The following is a 20,677-nucleotide window of genomic DNA, read 5'->3' on the forward strand; positions in this document are numbered from 1 at the left end:
AGGAGGGGCTGGAGGGGGTTTTCAGTTTGGGGCTGGCTGGGACATGGAGTGAAGTGCAGACGTGGTTGTCTGGCTCACTGCCCCCCAGAATGGACCCAGCTGAGGGGTCCCGTTCTCTGCACCTGCAAGCTCTGTTTTAGACCATGTTCCTGTCGTCTAATAAACCTTCTGTTTTACTGGCTGGCTGAGAGTCACGTCTGACTGCGAAGTTGGGGTGCAGGACCCTCTGGCTTCCCCAGGAGCCCCGCCTGAGCGGACTCGCTGTGGGAAGCGCACGGAGGGGCAGAGGATGCTGAATGCTCCGAGGTCAGACCCAGGAAGGTGGAAGCTGAGTGAGCTGCGTGTCCTGAAGACAGGCTGCTCACAGAAATGCGACTACCCCAGAGTCCTGACTGACTTCATGGGGAGCAGTTCCAGAGCATCGCCCAGGGACTCCGTGACAACTGGTGGCAGCGGTGGGATGTACTGCACCCCGTGGATGGCGCTTCCTGCAGTAAGTGACTGGGGAGCAGTAACACGAAGGGGGATTGCCGAGGACCAGGCCTGCTGAAGGCTCAGAAAGGAGCGGTTTCGGGGGGCGGTTAACCCCTGGGAGTGTGTGACCAGTGAGAGGGACTGTGCAGTAATGGGGTCCCCCTGGGGACTGCAGTGAGCAGTCTCAGGGGCGGAGGAGTCTGCAGCTCGACCCTGGCAAAGAGGTGGTGACCTCGAGAAGGGCTGGCACACTAGGGGTTCTCCCTGGAAACCGTGGGGAGCTGAGAACACACGGGCCTGTGAGTCCACAACAACTTGGGAGGAGCGGAGTGATGGCCTGTCACCGTCTCCTTAAGAAGGACATTGTAACCCTGTGCAAACAGAGAGGGTTGAGCTTGGAAAGTTCACCAAAGCAGAGTTAATCGTGCAGCTGGAGGAGGATGACCGCTCTAAGGAACAGATTCCTGACCCCAACTGGGGCTATAGCAGGATCTGGGAGCAGCTGGAGCGGGAGCCAGGCATCGCCAAGACTCCTGTCCCCGACCAGACGGGGGTCTTCACGATCGGGTTCCCCATCGGGGGATCGAGACGGACGGGATTGGAGCTGAGTCTGAGAGAGCAAGAGGACCGTGGGAGACAGCGAGAGCCCGAGAAAGAGCTGCAGAAGCAGCAGCAGCATGAACTGGGGGTGGTGGGGCGGAGAGGCCTAGGGGACCTTCCCGGGGTGAGTGGGGATAGATCCCGGGGGGCCAGTTCCGCAGGGAACCTCGAGACTAAATTGCTGCCCCTGGTTAAGGAGGGGGGGGTGTGGATGCCACCTCACTGCCTTTGAGCAGGCTGGAGATTTGAACCAGGGGGACCCTGCGGAAAAGCCCCGGTGTCTAGCTCCCTTGCTGGGTCCCAAGGCCATAGACTCCGTCAGCCAGATGGTTGGGGATGTGGACAGGCTCCCACTCCTGACCCCAACCTATATGTCTGTGTGGAGTTTCCTGGGGCCAGGCCCCTCGGACCTCCAGTGGGAGCAGAAGGTGATGGTCAATGGGGAGACATTCTTGGGGTGGCCAAAGGGCATGGGCTGCATAAACCTTCCCACATGCAGCCTGCGAGTGCTATCGACCACCCCTGACCTAAGGGAGGGTGTGAAACTGGAAGGGCCTGGTGTAACTCCTACCAAGGAATGGGAGAGATGCTGGGACATCCATGGGAACGTTGGTGGCTTCGAACTTCCCCAGGTCACCGGCTAAAGTGACCCCGCTCAGTTCGATCTCGAAGGGGGGAGAGATGTGACGAAGTGGGACTGTTCTTAATGTTTCCTCTGAATAGTGTGGGGGTGCCTCAGTTTCCCCTAGGCAGTTCTTAAGTATCTAGGGGGTGGGGTAAGGGTGTATGATCATTGCAGAGCCCTAGAGGGCAGGTGTGTGCAGGAGTCTGGACACAGAGAATGGCCAACACCCTGTTTCCTGGCAACTGATGGCCTGGGCCCTTCCCCCCTGCAAGGTGAGAGCTAAAGGGTTGGAGAACAAAGGAATCAGGTGACCTCCTGGCCCGGGAAAGGAACAAAGCCCAGAGGAGGAGGGGCTGGAGGGGGTTTTCAGTTTGGGGCTGGCTGGGACATGGAGTGAAGTGCAGACGTGGTTGTCTGGCTCACTGCCCCCCAGAATGGACCCAGCTGAGGGGTCCCGTTCTCTGCACCTGCAAGCTCTGTTTTAGACCATGTTCCTGTCGTCTAATAAACCTTCTGTTTTACTGGCTGGCTGAGAGTCACGTCTGACTGCGAAGTTGGGGTGCAGGACCCTCTGGCTTCCCCAGGAGCCCCGCCTGAGCGGACTCGCTGTGGGAAGCGCACGGAGGGGCAGAGGATGCTGAATGCTCCGAGGTCAGACCCAGGAAGGTGGAAGCTGAGTGAGCTGCGTGTCCTGAAGACAGGCTGCTCACAGAAATGCGACTACCCCAGAGTCCTGACTGACTTCATGGGGAGCAGTTCCAGAGCATCGCCCAGGGACTCCGTGACACTTCCCATGCCCAGTGCTCTGCCCAGTCCTGTTCCCTCAGGTCCCAGTCTCTAACTGGGAGCAGGTCTGTGGCCCAACCCCTGCCCTGTTAGTGCCCTGGTAACTCGGTGGTGCTGCACGCATTGGGCTGGGTCCCTGGCGGGCTGCGAGCAGGCCCCTGGGCATGTGCTCACCTTGTAGAGCGTGCTCTCGGAGCAGGGCTTCTCCGCCTGCACCACGATGTAGGCATGCAGGAAATTGGAGGCGATCATGTCCGGCACGAAGGGCGTGTTCTCGTCCTGGAAGACGATGGCCACAATGTCGTTCCCGATGTGCCGCTTCCTCTGCAACTGAGCGCAGCGGGGAGGGCGTCACTCCCGCGGCCCCAGCCCCATGCCAAGACAGCCAGGCCCAGCGCGGGTCGAGGAGGGGAAGTGGTGGGAGATAGATCAGGGAGACTGGGAGGTCAGTGAGGGGCAGGAGCATGGACAGGCTAAGCCAGAGGGATGGGGGATCCCCTGGCTGCCCCTTGTCAATACCCCACCTCCCTCTGGCCCGAGTTAGGGCCTCGGCACTAGCGAGTGTCTCTTCACTCCAGTGGGGGGCTGGGGCTGGGTTAGAGCTCATGGGGAGCAGGCCAGGGGCTGCGTGGCGGGTGCAGGAGGGGGCTGGTTTGGGGCAGAACCACTTGGGATGGGAGTCATACTGGTCACAGTGACTGCGTAGAAAAAGGGCCACAGGTGGGTGCATGAAGAGGGTGGGGTGTGTGCACATGACGGCCGAGGGGCTGTGCGGGGCTGTACTTTAGGGTGTGTGTACACGTGTGTGCCCACATGTGCAGACCTGCATGTCTGTGCGCAGCCCCTGCCGGGGGGGTACTGCAGCTCTCTCGTACCTGCTGGGCGTCACCCTCGGTGTAGGGCAGCTTTGTGGACACGTGGAACATGATCTCCTTGCTGCGGAAGGTGCAGTAGACAGATTCTGTTCCCGTCTGGCCATGGGTCACGTCCAGCCCCCCCCGGAACCTGCCATGAAAGAGACCCAGGCCTCAGGCAGACGCTCACCCCGCCCTGTCCCTCCACTCCCAAGGAGCCTGGGACAGCATCTGCAAGGCCAGGCCGATCTGTCCTGCAGAGACCCACTGGACAGGACAGCGAGTGGCAAAGGCTTAGCAAAAAGGGGCCAGAGCAGCGCAGGGGACCAGCCTCCCTCCTCTCCACACACAGGCCTGGCAGACCCAGGCTGGCAGGAGCTCGCTCACCCCTTGAAATCCTGCAGCTGGACTTTCTGGCCCAGGAAGTTGAGGAACTCCACGAACGCCGGGCTCTCCTCGGTGGTGCCGAACAGCTCCTCCTCGGATGTCTGCAACAAGGCCAGCAAACCAGAGGAGTTAGGACAGGGCTGGGCCCCCTGCCCAGCTTAGCATGAGCCCAGGGCTGTGCCAGGTTGAGGCCTGTCCATACAGCCTGGCTGGAGGGAAGCTGAGTCTGTGAGGGGGGGCAAAGGAGCCCCTAGCGGAGATGGCGCTTGGAAGGGCGCAGGAGCAAAGAGCCTCTGCTGCGGCCGAGCTCCCCCCAAGTCTATGCCGTGAGCTGAGCTCTGACCCGCAGAGTGAACCCGCAATGCCCCTGCAGCACCTGCCGATTGCCGTGCCTGCAGAGAGCATGGCAGCCACTGGGGCCCAGTTCTGGGGAGAAGCCGTCGCAATCCTTCATCTGGTGCTGTTGCAGCCCCTAACCAACAGCCTGTATGTGCACCCAGCTTTGGGGTTCTCCCCATTTGTCTGGTGGGGAAACTGAGGCACGGGTACATGACTTGTAAAGGGTCACTGGAGAAGCAGGGAACAGAAGTCTCCAGACTCACAGTTCCCAGCCTTAACCGTTAGGTGGTGCTCTTCACCCCACCCCAGCCCCGGTAACAGAACCAGGGCAAACGCTATGTAGTCAAGGGTGTGGTTTAGCTGGATAGTCCCGGCCATGGCTCCTGAATCCATTATAGCTCTTGGCAAAGCAAATGGGCCGTGGCTGTGCTCAGATGAAAGCAGCTGGGAGGGTGGGATGCCAGGGAGACGTCCCCGGTGGGTTCAGGCAACCCAGTTCCAGCCGCTTTTGCTCACCAACAGCTATGCTGAGCTGGAGCAATAGCTGGAAGGTTGGGGGCTCCCGCCCCCGCCGCAGGCTGCTTGTCAGAGGGGAAAGCCAGGGGTGGAGACTGGCAGGCTGGGGTAGCCCCAGCTCCCTATGGGATCGATTCACTGTCCCAGAAAGCCCAGCCCCCACCGCACGGAGACTGACCCACCTGGCCCAACTTCTGGTAGATGACGCCGAACTTGAAGTGATTGCTGAGGACGTGCTCGTCGAAGGTGACGATGAGACGGGAGGCCTGGGGAGACGGGAGAGGCTGGTTACATCCAGCTGCCAGGAACCGCTGCTCCCTCTGAGTTGTGACGGGGACCCGGCCCTGGGAGGACTCATGATCCATGCAGGGCAGGGTTGCTGCATGGGGCGGGTTCCTCTCAGGGTGGCAGGTGTAGGGTGTGAGGCGTGGGGCAATGCAGAATCTGGATTTCAGGAGGGGCGGTCTCATGATTTCAACATTTCTTCCATCCCAGAATGAAAACAACATTTGAAATTTCTCACAAACCAAAATTCTGAAAGAAAATTCATCTGGGGCCAATCGAAGCTCTGACAAAATCTAACCCTTCCCTTTCCAGCACCACTTTCTGCCCTATTTTTATAAGATATGACGCTCAAAAATAAAAAAAAAAGTGGAAGGAAAAGTTCTTTCAAAATGGAAACCTGAAATGCTGCGTTTGGAAAAGATCAAAATGGGACACTCCGAATGGGACGCCCTCAGCCCTGCATGGCACCTCCAGCCCCACACCCAACAAGGACGCCCCATGCCTGGCAGGACGCCCCCAGCCCCGCAGACAGCACTTCATTTCCATTTGGAAAGGAATTTACCAAGGCGAGATGATTCCATGGAACGTTTGCTGTCTCTGAACTGGCATTTCCAGTGGAAAAACGTCCCATTCGAAAATTTCCTCCCAGTGGCAGGTGGGTGAGGGGAGCCCTCAGAGCAGGTACAAGCCGCACAGACAGGGACTGGGCCGGCTCTAACAGGCTTTTCCCATCTCTGAGATCGAGGACTCTGGTTCTTGTCCCCACCTGGCGCAAGCCCAGGCCCCTCACACAGCTCTGTGCAAACTCCTAGCACAGCGACCAGGAACCCCCGCAGAGCAGGGCCCTGGGGGCAGGGGACCCGCGGAGCAGAGGGCGCCGGGTGCAGCCGGGACCTGAGCTCTTTTCCAAATCCAGCCCTTTGTGCCTTCATCCACATGTAGTTACCCACAATGCTCTTCTGGCTGTCAGCAGACACAGGATGGAACAAGAGCTCTGGGATATGTGGCGGGAAGGGGGGTCTGGGAGTCACCCAGGGATAGGGTGACCAGAGGGCAAGTGTGAAAAATCGGGATGGGGGTGGGGGTAATAGGTGCCTATATAACAAGAAGCCCCCAGAATCAGGACTGTCCCTATAAAATCGGGACATCACCCAGGGATGCCCCTCTCTTTCCTGCTGGCTGGGGAACCAGAGTGCTTCCTGGCATCCCCCCCTTGCCGCAGTGGACTTCAGATATGTGCTGTGGGAGGGGTGGACTCTCCCGAGTCCCAGGGCTTCCTCTGACCCCCCACCCCCAACCCAGAGGTGGGAGTTTTGCCATGGAGCAGCAGGACCCCGGCCCAGCCCAAGACAGAATGCCCTGAGCTGAGCACTTTGCCAGAGGCGAGCTCCCAGCAGGAGCGGCCTTTCCACACAGACCTGCTTTTCGGGGCTGCGCTTCACTCCACCATTAACTGCAGGTGCAAATCCCACCCGTCAGTGCCTGGGCACCGGGGACGCCTCAGCACTGGAGTCAGGGAGCAGAAGGAGGCCAGCCCTGATATAAACCCAGCCAGTGAGGTGAGCCCCTGGGATGGGGCGCCTCTCCTGTGAAGCTCCTCTAAACCCCTGGGTGGGGCTCTGCGCTGGGCCGGGAGCACCCTGAGAAAGGCTCCCTGGTGGGGCTTGGCGGTGCCGCTTCTGGCCACCGGCAAACCTGGCAAAGGAGCCAGCCAGGGTCAGGTTTGGGGCTAAAGCTGGACTAAGTTCTGATTGGCTGTGGAATGCCCAGCCTGCCCTTCCGACATCCTGCTGCCTGCTGAAGGCTGGGGTTCCCTGCTGGGCGCCCTGGTGGGAACCCCCAGTGGTGCGGAGGCAGGCTGGGGGTGTGAGCGTGCGCGGGAGCTGTCAGAAAGTTCAGGCTGGCTTCCTTCCCCCTGCACGCTGCCGCCAGCCTACCTTTGGGTACAACACCGGATAGAACCGATCCACGTTCACGTCCTCGCACGCCAGCTGAAACAGTGACGAGAGAGTGAGAACGTGAGACTCAGAACCGCATGTGTGCACGTGTCACGGGGAGGAGGAGGAGGGGAGCGTGGATGGGAGCAGCCAGAGCCCACATGTTTGGGCTTTTGGGATGACGCTCTCTGCTCTCTCAGGCTCCCTTCAGGGAGCACGGGGGGGGGGGTTGTGTGTGTGCCCCTGCACAGCCCCTGCCCCCCACCAGGCTATCGACCGCAGTGCTCTGAGAGAGAACGGGCCGTACACCCACAGTGCCCCGGCCTGCTGGTCACGGCCGCTGGACAGGCTGCAGAAAAATGAACCCCCGCTGGAGCCAGAAGTGGTCCCGGCCATAGGGCACTAATCGGCCCCCACGGCCCAGCACTCTCCTCAGCACTCCTCAGGCAGGGAAATGGGGCCTGGCCTGTGCGAGGGCTGAGTGAGATCAGGGTACAGGCTCAGCCCATGGTAACCCCGGGCACCAGAGCTGGAAGGGTCCCACCGAGGTACCTGCCTTGGCCATCTGCACGACGTTGGGAAACTCGGTCAGGCAGGAGATGGGGATGACGTCATGGTAGGTTCGGCACTTGGTTCTGCAATAAGAGGCGAGGGTGTCACAGGACCAGGCAGGGCGCCCCGAGAGCCCTGGCACCTGGCCCCCTAGATGGGGGAGGAAGCATGATCCAGGCTCTGTGGCTCGGGCATTGCCCCGGGGACGCAGAGGGCCCCTCGCTCACCTGAGTAGCAGCCGCAGGTGCTCCTGGTCACCAATGACATCGTACTTGAGGGAGAAGACGAGGTGGCCCAGTGCTGTGTCCAGGCTGTAGTAGTTAAAGTGCTCCTGGGGGGAAACAGACGAGCCACTGAGAGACCAGAGAGCAGCCTCCCAGCGGGGGTGGACAGAGCTCTTTGGTCCCTGTGACGAAGTGGGACTGTTCTTAATGTTTCCTCTGAATAGTTGGGGGGGTGCCTCAGTTTCCCCTAGGCAGTTCTTAAGTATCTAGGGGGTGGAGTAAGGGTGTATGATCATTGCAGAGCCCTAGAGGGCAGGTGTGTGCAGGAGTCTGGACACAGAGAATGGCCAACACCCTGTTTCCTGGCCACTGATGGCCTGGGCCCTTCCCCCCCTGCAAGGTGAGAGCTGAAGGGTTGGAGAACAAAGGAATCAGGTGACCACCTGGCCCGGGAAAGGAACAAAGCCCAGAGGAGGAGGGGCTGGAGGGGGTTTTCAGTTTGGGGCTGGCTGGGACATGGAGTGAAGTGCAGACGTGGTTGTCTGGCTCACTGCCCCCCAGAATGGACCCAGCTGAGGGGTCCCGTTCTCTGCACCTGCAAGCTCTGTTTTAGACCATGTTCCTGTCGTCTAATAAACCTTCTGTTTTACTGGCTGGCTGAGAGTCACGTCTGACTGCGGAGTTGGGGTGCAGGACCCTCTGGCTTCCCCAGGAGCCCCGCCTGAGCGGACTCGCTGGGGGAAGTGCACGGAGGGGCAGAGGAGGCTGAATGCTCCGAGGTCAGACCCAGGAAGGTGGAAGCTGTGTGAGCTGCGTGTCCTGAAGACAGGCTGCTCACAGAAAGGCGACTGCCCCAGAGTCCTGACTGGCTTCATGGGGAGCAGTTCCAGAGCATCGCCCAGGGACTCCGTGACAACTGGTGGCAGCGGTGGGATGTACTGCACCCCGTGGATGGCGCTTCCTGCAGTAAGTGACTGGGGAGCAGTAACACGAAGGGGGATTGCCGAGGACCAGGCCTGCTGAAGGCTCAGAGAGGAGCGGTTTCGGGGGGCGGTTAACCTCTGGGAGTGTGTGACCAGCGAGAAGGACTGTGCAGTAACAGGGTTCCCCTGGGGATTGCAGCGAGCAGTCCAAGGGGCGGAGGAGTCTGCAGCTCGACCCTGGCAAAGAGGTGGTGACCTCGAGAAGGGCTGGCACACTAGGGGTTCTCCCTGGAAACCGTGGGGAGCTGAGAACACACGGGCCTGTGAGTCCACAACAACTTGGGAGGAGCGGAGTGACGGCCTGTCACTGTCTCCTTAAGAAGGACATTGTAACCCTGTGCAAACAGAGAGGGTTGAGCTTGGAAAGTTCACCAAAGCAGAGTTAATCGTGCAGCTGGAGGAGGATGACCGCTCTAAGGAACAGATTCCTGACCCCAACTGGGGCTGTAGCAGGATCTGGGAGCAGCTGGAGCGGGAGCCAGGCATCGCCAAAACTCCTGTCCCCGACCAGACGGGGGTCTTCACGATCGGGTTCCCCATCGGGGGATCGAGACGGACGGGATTGGAGCGGAGTCTGAGAGAGCAAGAGGACCGTGGGAGACAGCGAGAGCCCGAGAAAGAGCTGCAGAAGCAGCAGCAGCATGAACTGGCGGTGGGGGAGCGGAGAGGCCTAGGGGACCTCCCCGGGGTGAGTGGGGTTAGATCCCGGGGGGCCAGTTCCACAGGGAACCTTGAGACTAAATTGCTGCCCCTGGTTAAGGAGGGGGGGGTGTGGATGCCCACCTCACTGCCTTTGAGCAGGCTGGCGATTTGAACCAGGGGGACCCTGCGGAAAAGCCCCGGTGTCTAGCTCCCTTGCTGGGTCCCAAGGCCATAGACTCCGTCAGCCAGATGGGTGGGGATGTGGACAGGCTCCCACTCCTGACCCCAACCTATATGTCTGTGTGGAGTTTCCTGGGGCCAGGCCCCTCGGACCTCCAGTGGGAGCAGAAGGTGATGGTCAATGAGGAGACATTCTTGGGGTGGCCAAAGGGCATGGGCTGCATAAACCTTCCCACATGCGGCCTGCGAGTGCTATCGAACACCCCTGACCTAAGGGAGGGTGTGAAACTGGAAGGGCCTGGTGTAACTCCTACCAAGGAATGGGAGAGATGCTGGGGCATCCATGGGAACGTTGGTGGCTTCGAACTTCCCCAGGTCACTGGCTAAAGTGACCCCGCTCAGTTCGATCTCGAAGGGGGGAGAGATGTGACGAAGTGGGACTGTTCTTAATGTTTCCTCTGAATAGTTGGGGGGGTGCCTCAGTTTCCCCTAGGCAGTTCTTAAGTCTCTAGGGGGTGGAGTAAGGGTGTATGATCATTGCAGAGCCCTAGAGGGCAAGTGTGTGCAGGGGTCTGGACACAGAGAATGGCCAACACCCTGTTTCCTGGCAACTGATGGCCTGGGCCCTTCCCCCCCTGCAAGGTGAGAGCTGAAGGGTTGGAGAACAAAGGAATCAGGTGACCACCTGGCCCGGGAAAGGAACAAAGCCCAGAGAAGGAGGGGCTGGAGGGGGTTTTCAGTTTGGGGCTGGCTGGGACATGGAGTGAAGTGCAGACGTGGTTGTCTGGCTCACTGCCCCCCAGAATGGACCCAGCTGAGGGGTCCCGTTCTCTGCACCTGCAAGCTCTGTTTTAGACCATGTTCCTGTCGTCTAATAAACCTTCTGTTTTACTGGCTGGCTGAGAGTCACGTCTGACTGCGGAGTTGGGGTGCAGGACCCTCTGGCTTCCCCAGGAGCCCCGCCTGAGCGGACTCGCTGGGGGAAGCGCACGGAGGGGCAGAGGAGGCTGAATGCTCCGAGGTCAGACCCAGGAAGGTGGAAGCTGTGTGAGCTGCGTGTCCTGAAGACAGGCTGCTCACAGAAAGGCGACTGCCCCAGAGTCCTGACTGGCTTCATGGGGAGCAGTTCCAGAGCATCGCCCAGGGACTCCGTGACAGTCCCCTCTCTGGTCCACTGCGACCCCCTGGGGTAACGGCTGCCCTCCTGGGCTCACACGACAGCCCAGCTCCTGTGAGCAGGAGCTAAGGATTTCTGCCCCTTGGGCCCCAGCGCTGAGCCGAGTGGGGTGCCCCCATCAAGGCCTGCGGCACCTCCAGGCAACAGAGGAAGGGAGGGGCAGTTTGCTGGCTAGGGCTTTGCGCAGCCTGGCAGGTGAGGGCCAGCTGGTGACCAAGTTGCTGGGGGACGGTTAGGCTCAGGCAGCAGGTCAGACACCTGCCACCATGCACGGGAGGGCGGGGGGCTGCGAGTGGCTGATGGGTCCCATGTTGGCTGCTGCAGCTCATACGCCCCTTGGAAGAGGCGCATACCCCTTCCACTCCCTGGCATGCTGAGCGCTGCCCCCCACAGGCTGCTGGGCCAGGCTGGCGTGTCCTGCACAGCCCCCGCTCGGGACTCGGAGCAGGACCCCACGATCTGGAGATGTCCCACAGGGTCTGTCAACACCTCGCACCCCTCCACGGCCTGCTGCAGGCTCAGGGGTCAACAGAGCCAGGGACCCAACGAGCCTCAGAGACCAGCGGGCCGCGCAGCTGGGGGATGCATCCAGGGAACCACAAGGAGTCTGGGCTGCTGCTCGCACTTCCCCGCCAGCTGCAGGTAAACTTGGCCAATGAGCCATTCCCAGCTTCCAGCGGCACACTCCTGCACGCCAGACCCCTCAACTCCTGGCTGCATGAACCGGGGCCGGCCGGGACCTGGAGGTGCCATCTGGGGGGTTCAGATGCTCTAACACAGTGACACCACAGGGCCCTTCCCAAGTGCCCCGAGCCCCAAGTGAGGGGCACCCAGAGCAGCTGCATTGTGGGATCCAGCCCATAGCGCAAACTGCCCCCTCTGCGATCACGGTGCAATGGGTCGGCCTTGCCCATGGGGAGAGGGAAGGGCCGACACACAGGGAGTAAACCCCAGAGCAGGGTGGGCCATCCCTACCCCCAAAGGCAGGGTCTATTTCCAACACTGGCAAAGCTTGGGCTGCCAATCTGATGCCTTTGGATTTGAGCGCCATCCCTGGGACCAGTGGACATGGCCCTGGGCACATTCCAGAGGGATTAGCCATGGGTAGCCCCGACTCATGCCAGGTGACTGGGGATGTGCAGTAAAGGTCCGTCCCTCAGCACTGCTGGGGGTGTCACACCCTTTCCCCAGAACATTTCTCCCCACCAAGACACCAGCGCTGGCCAGAACACTGTGACACAGCCAGCAACGCGCTCCAGCCTGCTGCAGTCCCCAGAGTCCTGCCGGCGTGGGGTGAAGCACAGTGCAGACAGACAGCTGAGTCCAGGGAGCATTTCAACCCCACGGGGCGGATACAGCCGGAGCTGTACGGTGTGTAACAAGGCCCCAGCACAATGCTCTGCTGGAACAGTAGGAGCAGAAGGGATGCAGCAATGCAATCGGCAGGGGGCGGGAGACGTGCTCTAGCCATTGGAGGAGGGTGCAGGGGTGATTCATGCACCTGGAGCTGCAGCTAGCCAGAGATGTCAAGAGTAACAAGAAGGGTTTCTTCAGGTATGTTGGCAACAAGAAGAAAGCCAAGGAAAGTGTGGGCCCCTTACTGAATGAGGGAGGCAACCTAGTGACAGAGGATGTGGAAAAAGCTAATGTACTCAATGCTTTTTTTGCCTCTGTTTTCACTAACAAGGTCAGCTCCCAGACTGCTACGCTGGGCATCGCAAAATGGGGAAGAGATGGCCAGCCCTCTGTGGAGATAGAGGTGGTTAGGGACTATTTAGAAAAGCTGGACGTGCACAAGTCCATGGGGCCGGACGAGTTGCATCCGAGAGTGCTGAAGGAATTGGCGGCTGTGATTGCAGAGCCATTGGCCATTATCTTTGAAAACTCGTGGCGAACGGGGGAAGTCCCGGATGACTGGAAAAAGGCTAATGTAGTGCCAATCTTTAAAAAAGGGAAGAAGGAGGATCCTGGGAACTACAGGCCAGTCAGCCTCACCTCAGTCCCTGGAAAAATCATGGAGCAGGTCCTCAAAGAATCAATCCTGAAGCACTTGCATGAGAGGAAAGTGATCAGGAACAGCCAGCATGGATTCACCAAGGGAAGGTCATGCCTGACTAATCTAATCGCCTTTTATGATGAGATTACTGGTTCTGTGGATGAAGGGAAAGCAGTGGATGTATTGTTTCTTGACTTTAGCAAAGCTTTTGACACCGTCTCCCACAGTATTCTTGTCAGCAAGTTAAGGAAGTATGGGCTAGAAGAATGCACTATAAGGTGGGTAGAAAGCTGGCTAGATTGTCGGGCTCAACGGGTAGTTATCAATGGCTCCATGTCTAGTTGGCAGCCGCTATCAAGTGGAGTGCCCCAAGGGTCGGTCCTGGGGCCGGTTTTGTTCAATATCTTCATAAATGATCTGGAGGATGGTGTGGATTGCACTCTCAGCAAATTTGCGGATGATACTAAACTGGGAGGAGTGGTAGATACGCTGGAGGGGAGGGATAGGATACAGAAGGACCTAGACAAATTGGAGGATTGGGCCAAAAGAAATCTGATGAGGTTCAATAAGGATAAGTGCAGGGTCCTGCACTTAGGATGGAAGAATCCAATGCACCGCTACAGATTAGGGATCAAATGGCTAGGCAGCAGTTCTGCGGAAAAGGACCTAGGGGTGACAGTGGACGAGAAGCTGGATATGAGTCAGCAGTGTGCCCTTGTTGCCAAGAAGGCCAATGGCATTTTGGGATGTATAAGTAGGGGCATAGCGAGCAGATCGAGGGACGTGATCGTTCCCCTCTATTCGACATTGGTGAGGCCTCATCTGGAGTACTGTGTCCAGTTTTGGGCCCCACACTTCAAGAAGGATGTGGATAAATTGGAGAGAGTCCAGCGAAGGGCAACAAAAATGATTAGGGGTCTGGAACACATGACTTATGAGGAGAGGCTGAGGGAGCTGGGATTGTTTAGCCTGCAGAAGAGAAGAATGAGGGGGGATTTGATAGCTGCTTTCAACTACCTGAAAGGGGGTTCCAAAGAGGATGGCTCTAGACTGTTCTCAATGGTAGCAGATGACAGAACGAGGAGTAATGGTCTCAAGCTGCAGTGGGGGAGGTTTAGATTGGATATTAGGAAAAACTTTTTCACTAAGAGGGTGGTGAAACACTGGAATGCGCTACCTAGGGAGGTGGTAGAATCTCCTTCCTTAGAGGTTTTTAAGGTCAGGCTTGACAAAGCCCTGGCTGGGATGATTTAACTGGGAATTGGTCCTGCTTCGAGCAGGGGGTTGGACTAGATGACCTTCTGGGGTCCCTTCCAACCCTGATATTCTATGATTCTATGATTCTAGCATGGCTAAGGGCCAGTCCTCATGAAAGAGACAGGCTGCGGCCAGGTGCCAGGAAATTAATCCCAGCAGCAAGGGGTGCAGAAAAGCAACAACATGTAAGTACTCCAGCAAACAGCGTGAGATCCTTGGGCAAACAGAGCCCGGGACTGCAGCTCACACCCTGAAGGAGAGCCCAGGGGCCCTCAGGCCATGGCATGGGCTTTCCCAGGCTTAGGCCTGTTTGACTGAGAATAACAGAGTGCTGCTCTTCCAACCATGCAGCACTAGCAGGATCCTGTGATCCAACCTGCAGAGACTGGAGTCGGCGCCAACCTCACCTGCCCTCAGGTACCCCAGTTCTGTGCATGTGAGGGGTAGGGGGAGGCCTGAAGCCAGATTTGAACTCCCCCTATTTGGTGACTTGCCCAGCCCCTGGAGTGGGGTGGAGGGCCCCTGGGAAGCAGAGAACTGCTGTAGAGCAGCAAATGCCAACCATGCTCCCGATCCACCCCCTATGCCGGCTGGGAGCATGGCTGGCACAGAGCCCTGACACCAACTCCATACTGTTCAGGGAGGCCCCCGCATAGGGTGGCTTTTCCGGAAGCCGTTTCTGCTCCCTTAAAGGCCTCTTTACGGCCCCAGAGCATCTTAAAGGGGCCTCAGCTCACCGGCTAACCAGACCCCTAAACTGGATCCAAACGCTAGCAGGATCCGCTCCTCCCCCTGAGCCCCAGGAAACTGGCTAGTCCCCAGCTGCATGTCCCCTGGGAGCGGGCGAACTGCCAGAGCTGCTTGGGAGTCCCAGGCCTGGGAGGAGGGACTGGGAGCTGGGCAGGGCAGGGCTCTTGGGAGATCTGAAATCAGACAATGGTTTGTGTGTTAAGGAGCCCTGACAATGGGACATCCTGGGCGCTCCCGATAGCAAGATGTCCCAGGTCACCATTGCTTCCCCAAGCCTCTCTCCCCAAACAGGAGTTGAGGCAAAGGCCTTTCTTTTCCTTGTTCGATTCCCACAATCCCAGTCCCCCCGTCCTGTTCACACAGAAAATTTGCCACATGGCTTCCTTGGGGGGCCCGATGGGGCTCGGCCGGGTTGTTCCAGGGGCAGAGAACACAAGGGTTAGCCCCAGCGTAGGCTGTCCTGAGCCTGCAAATGAAGCAGAACCCCAGTATGAGCCTGCTCCAAAGTCCATTGAAACCAGAGGGAGTCTGAGTCCCACAAGCACCGGGAGCCAGGGAAACTGGTCTGGTCGGGGAATCACCAGCAAAGGGACTGAGAACGGCCAGTCTGTGCTAAAGGCAGTGCATGGCGAGCGCCGGGATCATCTTCCTGCTGGGCCAGGGCCAGGGCCAGGGGGTGCTGGGGGGCGGGTGGGGAAGGAGTGCTTACCTTGCCCAGGAAATGCTTCCTGTAGATCCTGGCCATGTGGTTACATTCCAGTTTCACCTTGGAGGTTGGAGACGGGAGCGACATGGTTTCGGGGATGCTGGTCAGCTCATGGTTGGTGCCTTCGATCCAGTAGCCCCCGAACTGTGGCAGCAGGATGAGGGGGAACGGCCCCTCGCGCCCCAGCACCTGGAGGGAGAGGGAGGGCCAGGAAACTGCACTGGGGCATGCTGACCCGCGACCCTGGTGTGGAGACACCCAGCCTGCGCCCAGGATCTCTACAAGACCACTCTTCGGAAGGAGCCCAGAGGCCTTCGCAAACGAAGCGTTCGCCTCGTCGGCCTCAGGGGCCCAAGACAGCAGCCAAGGGCACAGCAGAGGAATGGGAAGCCAAGAGGGCACTGAGGGAGGCAGGACAGTGCTCACTGTCAGGAACCAGGCCCATTGGGAGCACAGGCTGAGCACTGACACCAGGGGTGGGGGAACATCTTTCTTTGAGCCTAATCCTGCACTCTGAGGTGATGAAAGGTCTCCCCTCCCACCCGGCTCTCTAATATCCAGGGACCAACCCTGCTACACCAACACTGCGAACTGCAGAGGGGCTTGGTTTTACCACCAGGAGCACAGCACCCCCGGCGCCATGCTGGGGCAATCAGGGAGAAGAGCACTCACGACTGGCTAATCGCCACCACTCCCCACTCACCCGTCCACAGCCTGGCCAGGCCAGATGCTGCATAGCGTAGGAGATCTGCTAGGATCCGAGCCCACCCCCAGACAGCTGGGAACAGACAGCTCATGGGCTCACTAGGAGGCTTCCAAAAGAGGGGTACACTGAACCCTCTTACCTTATAACTTGCCTTAGAGCAAGCTAGCGGGGACTAGTGCTTAGCGCACTGGCCTGGGCCTCAGGAGACTTGGGTCTCTTCCCAGCTCTGCCCCGGCCTGTGGGGTGACCTTGGCCAGTCCCTTCCCCTCTCCGTGCCTCATTTGTAAAAGGGGGCTGTAAAGTGCCTGAAGAGCTCTGGGTGGCAAGTGTGATCCAAGAGCTACAGCTTGTTCTCAGAGCGGCCTGACACTCAGCAGCACCCTAGGAAATCAGCCAGCGTCGGGCCCAGGATGTCTGTGCAGGAACTGGCTGATGGGGAGGCAGCTAAATTTCAATAGGAAGCACTTCCCTCTTGGTCTCTGTTGAAGCAACGCCCCGGCCTGCTGCTGGAGAGATGGACACCTCTGCCAGTCGCTAAGGCAGGGCAGGGAGGCTAATGGTTGGTAAAGACCCTGGGGCCCTTTTCCTACACGATGGAGCCTTGGCCTCAGTACCCTGGCCTGGTAACCATGCCCACCCCTTCCACTCCAACCCCACCCTCCTGGTGCTACTCTGAGATCCCCGGGGAGCCGGGGGATTTCCCAGCGCCTCCCGGGGAATGGCACCATCCCCACAAGCGCCCAGTGTACCCTGCGATCTGGCAGGGGCAGCCAAAGGCTGCAAGGCTCAGGCGCTGGTCTGGCGCAGCAAGGGGAAGATCAGCAAGTGCTGGGGACGCCGCAGAACAGCCCGCCCCTCCCTGCTTGTCTCCTCGTTACTCACCGCACTCCCTACCCCCCCCTTTTCATCCCATTCCCTCTGTGCCTTCCCAGGGACTCCCATCCTGGGCTGGCCACTGCCCTCCTCTAGACCTGCCCTGCTGCAATGCCAGTTGCGGGTGGCTGGGCAGAGCGGGCCCCACCCGGCCTTTGTCACCTGTCTCCTTAGACTGGAAGCTCCTTGGGGCAGAGACCATGCCTTGGGGATGTGCAGCACCCCAGGCCGGGTTCTGGTCTCCACGGCAACACAAATGTGACACAGGCAGAGCACAGGCACCCTCGTTACCTCATGGACGCTGGGATACGGAATATAATCCTCTTCGGTCTGAAACACACAAACACACCAGGGGCTCATCGACTGGGGGCGTCCGCCCTGCGTGAGAGCCAGGCCTGCTGCTGCCCCCCCGGGCCCCAGCCCCCAGCCAAGCCTGGCCTTCCTCCAAGGACCTGCCAGACGGAGAAGAGGCTTATTCTCAAAGCCTAGTAGGCACATCTCCCCTGGGGGGTGGAGCTCAGAGGGCAGAGCACTTTGGGGCGTGCACTGGTAGTAGAAGCTGTAGTGTAGACAGGTCTCTGCCCCAGGGGAGCCGCAGTGCTGCCCAGTAATGGGACGCCTCACTGTAGACCGGGGTGCTGCACAAGGGGCCTGGCAGGCACTGGAAAGGGGAGCAAATATCCCTGATGGGGCAGGCAGGACCCACCAGGCCCACTAGGCGCCAGCCCCCTGCAGAGGCGATCGAGGAACAAAGCCAGAGAGGTGACTGGTCAGAGGCTATCCCGTGACCCCCTGGACACTGTTAAAGGTTAACATTCAGATCAGCAGCGACACTGACGAGCGCCCTTGTGGGTGGCATGCCGTCAGGCCAATGAACGGTGCTGGCCCACTGCTTGTTGTCTCTGCTGGCTCTGTCAATCAACGGTCCCTTCTCCTGCCAACAGCCCAGCAGGGACGTCTCCGCGGCCACTGGCCTCCCGCACAGCTGCCGCAGACAGGGTGGACACGCTACAGCCAGCCCCCTGGGAAAAGGTGATGGCTCTTGCGGACGGCCCATCCCAGCTGGAGCTGCCCTCTGAAGGCATTAGCTTGTCACCTCTGGAGATCGGGGTTCAAATCCTGCCTAAGGCGACCAGGAGAATGAGTCAGATAGTCTCATTCCGCTTCCCACCTTCCCACCGCTGTGTTTCCCCACAAACTACGCTGCAGAACAGCTGACAGCTTCTCTGTGGAGGCTGCGGGTCACACTGCGGGGGTCGGCAGAGCTGTGTGTAGCGGGACCCAGAACTGGAAGGGCTGAGGGGGCTGTGGGTCAGCACTGAGGGGGGTCGGCAGAGCTGTGTGTAGGGGGACCCCAGAACTGGAATAGCTGAGGGGGCTGTGGGTCAGCACTGAGGGGGGTCGGCAGAACACAGGAACTGCAGGGGAGCCCAGTTCTGCCCTGTTACAGACACCAAGTTAGTTATCCCTAGTATGAGGTGCAGGCCCGCATAACTATACAGAGCACTAATCTGGTGAAGATCATGCCCTATTTCCTCCAGCTTGCTCACTCTCCTCCCAAACTCTGCCCCTTTACCCTGTGCACTTCTCAGAATGGGAGCAGGTAAACACAAAACTCAAGAGGTGCTGCCACTCAGTAAGGAACACCATGCCTAGCGCTTAACCTGTGTGTAGGGGGACCCAGAACTGCAATAGCTGAGGGGGTGCGGGTCAGCCCTGAGGGGGTCGGCAGAGCTGTGTGTAGGGGGACCCAGAACTGGAATAGCTGAGGGGGCTGTGGGTCAGCACTGAGGGGGGTTGGCAGAGCTGTGTGTAGGGGGGTCCCCAGAACTGGAAGGGCTGAGGGGGCTGCGGGTCAGCACTGAGGGGGTCGGCAGAGCTGTGTGTAGGGGGACTCAGAACTGGAATAGCTGAGGGGGTTCGGGTCACACTGAGGGGTGTTGGCAGAGCTGTGTGTAGGGGGGTCCCCAGAACTGGAATAGCTGAGGGGGCTGCGGGTCAGCCCTGAGGGGGTCGGCAGAGCTGTGTGTAGGGGGGTCCCCAGAACTGGAATAGCTGAGGGAGCTGCGGGTCAGCCCTGAGGGGGTCGGCAGAGCTGTGTGTAGGGGGTCCCTAGAACTGGAATAGCTGAGGGGCTGCGGGTCACACTGAGGGGGTCGGCAGAGCTGTGTGTAGGGGGGTCCCCAGAACTGGAATAGCTGAGGGGGTGTGACAAAGTGGGACTGTTCTTAATGTTTTCTCTGAATATTGTGGTGGTGCCTCAGTTTCCCCTATGCAGTTCTTAAGTATCTAGGTGGTGGGAGAAGGGTGTATGCGGACCCTCTAGCTTCCCCAGGACTCGCTGTGAGGGGCAGAGCGCACGGAGGGGCAGAGGAGGCTGAATGCTCCGAGGTCAGACCTAGGAAGGTGGAAGCTGGGTGAGCTGTGTGTCCTGCAAACAGGCTGCTCCCAGAGAGGAGGCTCCCCCAGAGTCCTGCCTGGCTTCATAGGGAGCAGCTCCAGAGCATCGCCCGGGGACTCCGGGACAGAGGGTGCGGGTCAGCACTGAGGGGTGTCGGCAGAGCGGTGTACAGAGGGGACCACAGAACTGCAATAGCTGCGGGGTGCGGGTCACGCTGAGGGGTCGGCAGGTCGAGGCGGAAAAGCAAGGAGGGCCGGTGGCCGTGCAGTGGCTGGGAACCCTGTACAGCTCCTGCTGAGCAGCCCTCAGAGCCGGGGGCACATCAGTTTCTCTGCCTCTCGTCAGAGCCCCTCTGGTTGTGGGTGCTGAGCTGCAGCTCGTGCTCGGTAGGGAGCGCGAGGGGCGTCAGAGCCGGCTGCAGCCCGCAGCGCGCCGCATGGTGCAAAGCGCAGGCCCCATCCGACACTGCAGAGGGCATCCCAGCATAAGTGGGTAACCCCAAATGTGCTGGGGGGAGGGAGATCCAATGCCCCTGCCCCCATGCAGCATCCTCTGGGGCCTACCTTGAGAGGGGGTGGGAAGGAGCATCGCTGTTCATCCATTCTGCTTCCCTGCGAGAGACAACAAGGAAGAGGGAGTCAGTGGCTGGCCCTGAGCGTGGGCCCTAGCACCAGAGTCTGTGTTTGCTTTGCGGGTGGGGGCTGCTTCCTGCTTGGCACAGATCTGCAGGCAGCTGTGGGTCACAGCCGCATGGCTGTCCCCGCTCTGTACCTCCTCTGAGTCGATGGCTGTGGGTGGGCCTCGGGGGCTGTGTCTACCTGTGGCAGCACCTGGCAGGAGCGCTCTGCGAGCGGGGCATGAACTCACAGCTAGGGCGGGGCGCCGGCTGTCCCTGCAGCTGTGCGGCTCTGCAAGGCTCTCCATACTGCCGTGTGTCCGTGCAGCGCTTCAGGACAGGGACAAGTCCAGGCTACAAAGCCCCAGGAAGCCATTCAGCTCTGCTCACTTGGAGACCTTGGCTTCGCGTGCTGAACCCGCTGGGCAGAGCCTGATTCCCAGTCTGGGCCCCGCTCCTGCAGACGCTTCCGCTAGACGACTTAGCCACTGCCAGCAGCCTACGCAGAACTGCAATAGCTGAGGGGCTGCGGGTCAGCCCTGAGGGGGTCGGCAGAGCTGTGTATAGGGGGGTCCCCAGAACTGGAATAGCTGAGGGGCTGCGGGTCAGCCCTGAGGGGGTCGGCAGAGCTGTGTGTAGGGGGGTCCCCAGAACTGGAATAGCTGAGGGGCTGCGGGTCAGCCCTGAGGGGGTCGGCAGAGCTGTGTGTAGGGGGGTCCCCAGAACTGCAATAGCTGAGGGGCTGCGGGTCAGCACTGAGGGGGTCAGCAGAGCTGTGTGTAGGGGGGTCCCCAGAACTGGAATAGCTGAG

At 59.7% G+C, this 20,677-nt stretch overlaps 1 protein-coding gene across 15 annotated transcripts in view; it reads right to left on the bottom strand.

The window, feature by feature from the left end:
- The window catches only part of RAP1GAP (RAP1 GTPase activating protein), a 226,177-nt gene that overhangs the window by 52,038 nt on the left and 153,462 nt on the right, over positions 1 to 20,677 (bottom strand). For 9 of the 15 annotated variants that reach the window (XM_075121050.1, XM_048825425.2, XM_048825426.2 and 6 more), the window contains 10 exons: positions 19,814 to 19,861; positions 17,012 to 17,179; positions 15,274 to 15,459; positions 7,583 to 7,686; positions 7,360 to 7,438; positions 6,804 to 6,857; positions 4,764 to 4,847; positions 3,727 to 3,827; positions 3,361 to 3,490; positions 2,660 to 2,815 (listed from right to left, as the gene is read on the bottom strand). In XM_075121050.1, coding sequence (XP_074977151.1) covers positions 2,660 to 2,815; positions 3,361 to 3,490; positions 3,727 to 3,827; positions 4,764 to 4,847; positions 6,804 to 6,857; positions 7,360 to 7,438; positions 7,583 to 7,686; positions 15,274 to 15,459; positions 17,012 to 17,179; positions 19,814 to 19,861 — 1,110 coding nt within the window. The remainder of the gene's footprint in view (positions 1 to 2,659; positions 2,816 to 3,360; positions 3,491 to 3,726; positions 3,828 to 4,763; positions 4,848 to 6,803; positions 6,858 to 7,359; positions 7,439 to 7,582; positions 7,687 to 15,273; positions 15,460 to 17,011; positions 17,180 to 19,813; positions 19,862 to 20,677) is intronic. The other 6 variants (XM_048825431.2, XM_048825428.2, XM_048825429.2 and 3 more) reach the window with 4 other exon arrangements.

Source organism: Caretta caretta, chromosome 18 (genome assembly GCF_965140235.1).
Source record: "Caretta caretta isolate rCarCar2 chromosome 18, rCarCar1.hap1, whole genome shotgun sequence".
In the NCBI taxonomy this organism is placed as follows: domain Eukaryota; kingdom Metazoa; phylum Chordata; order Testudines; family Cheloniidae; genus Caretta; species Caretta caretta.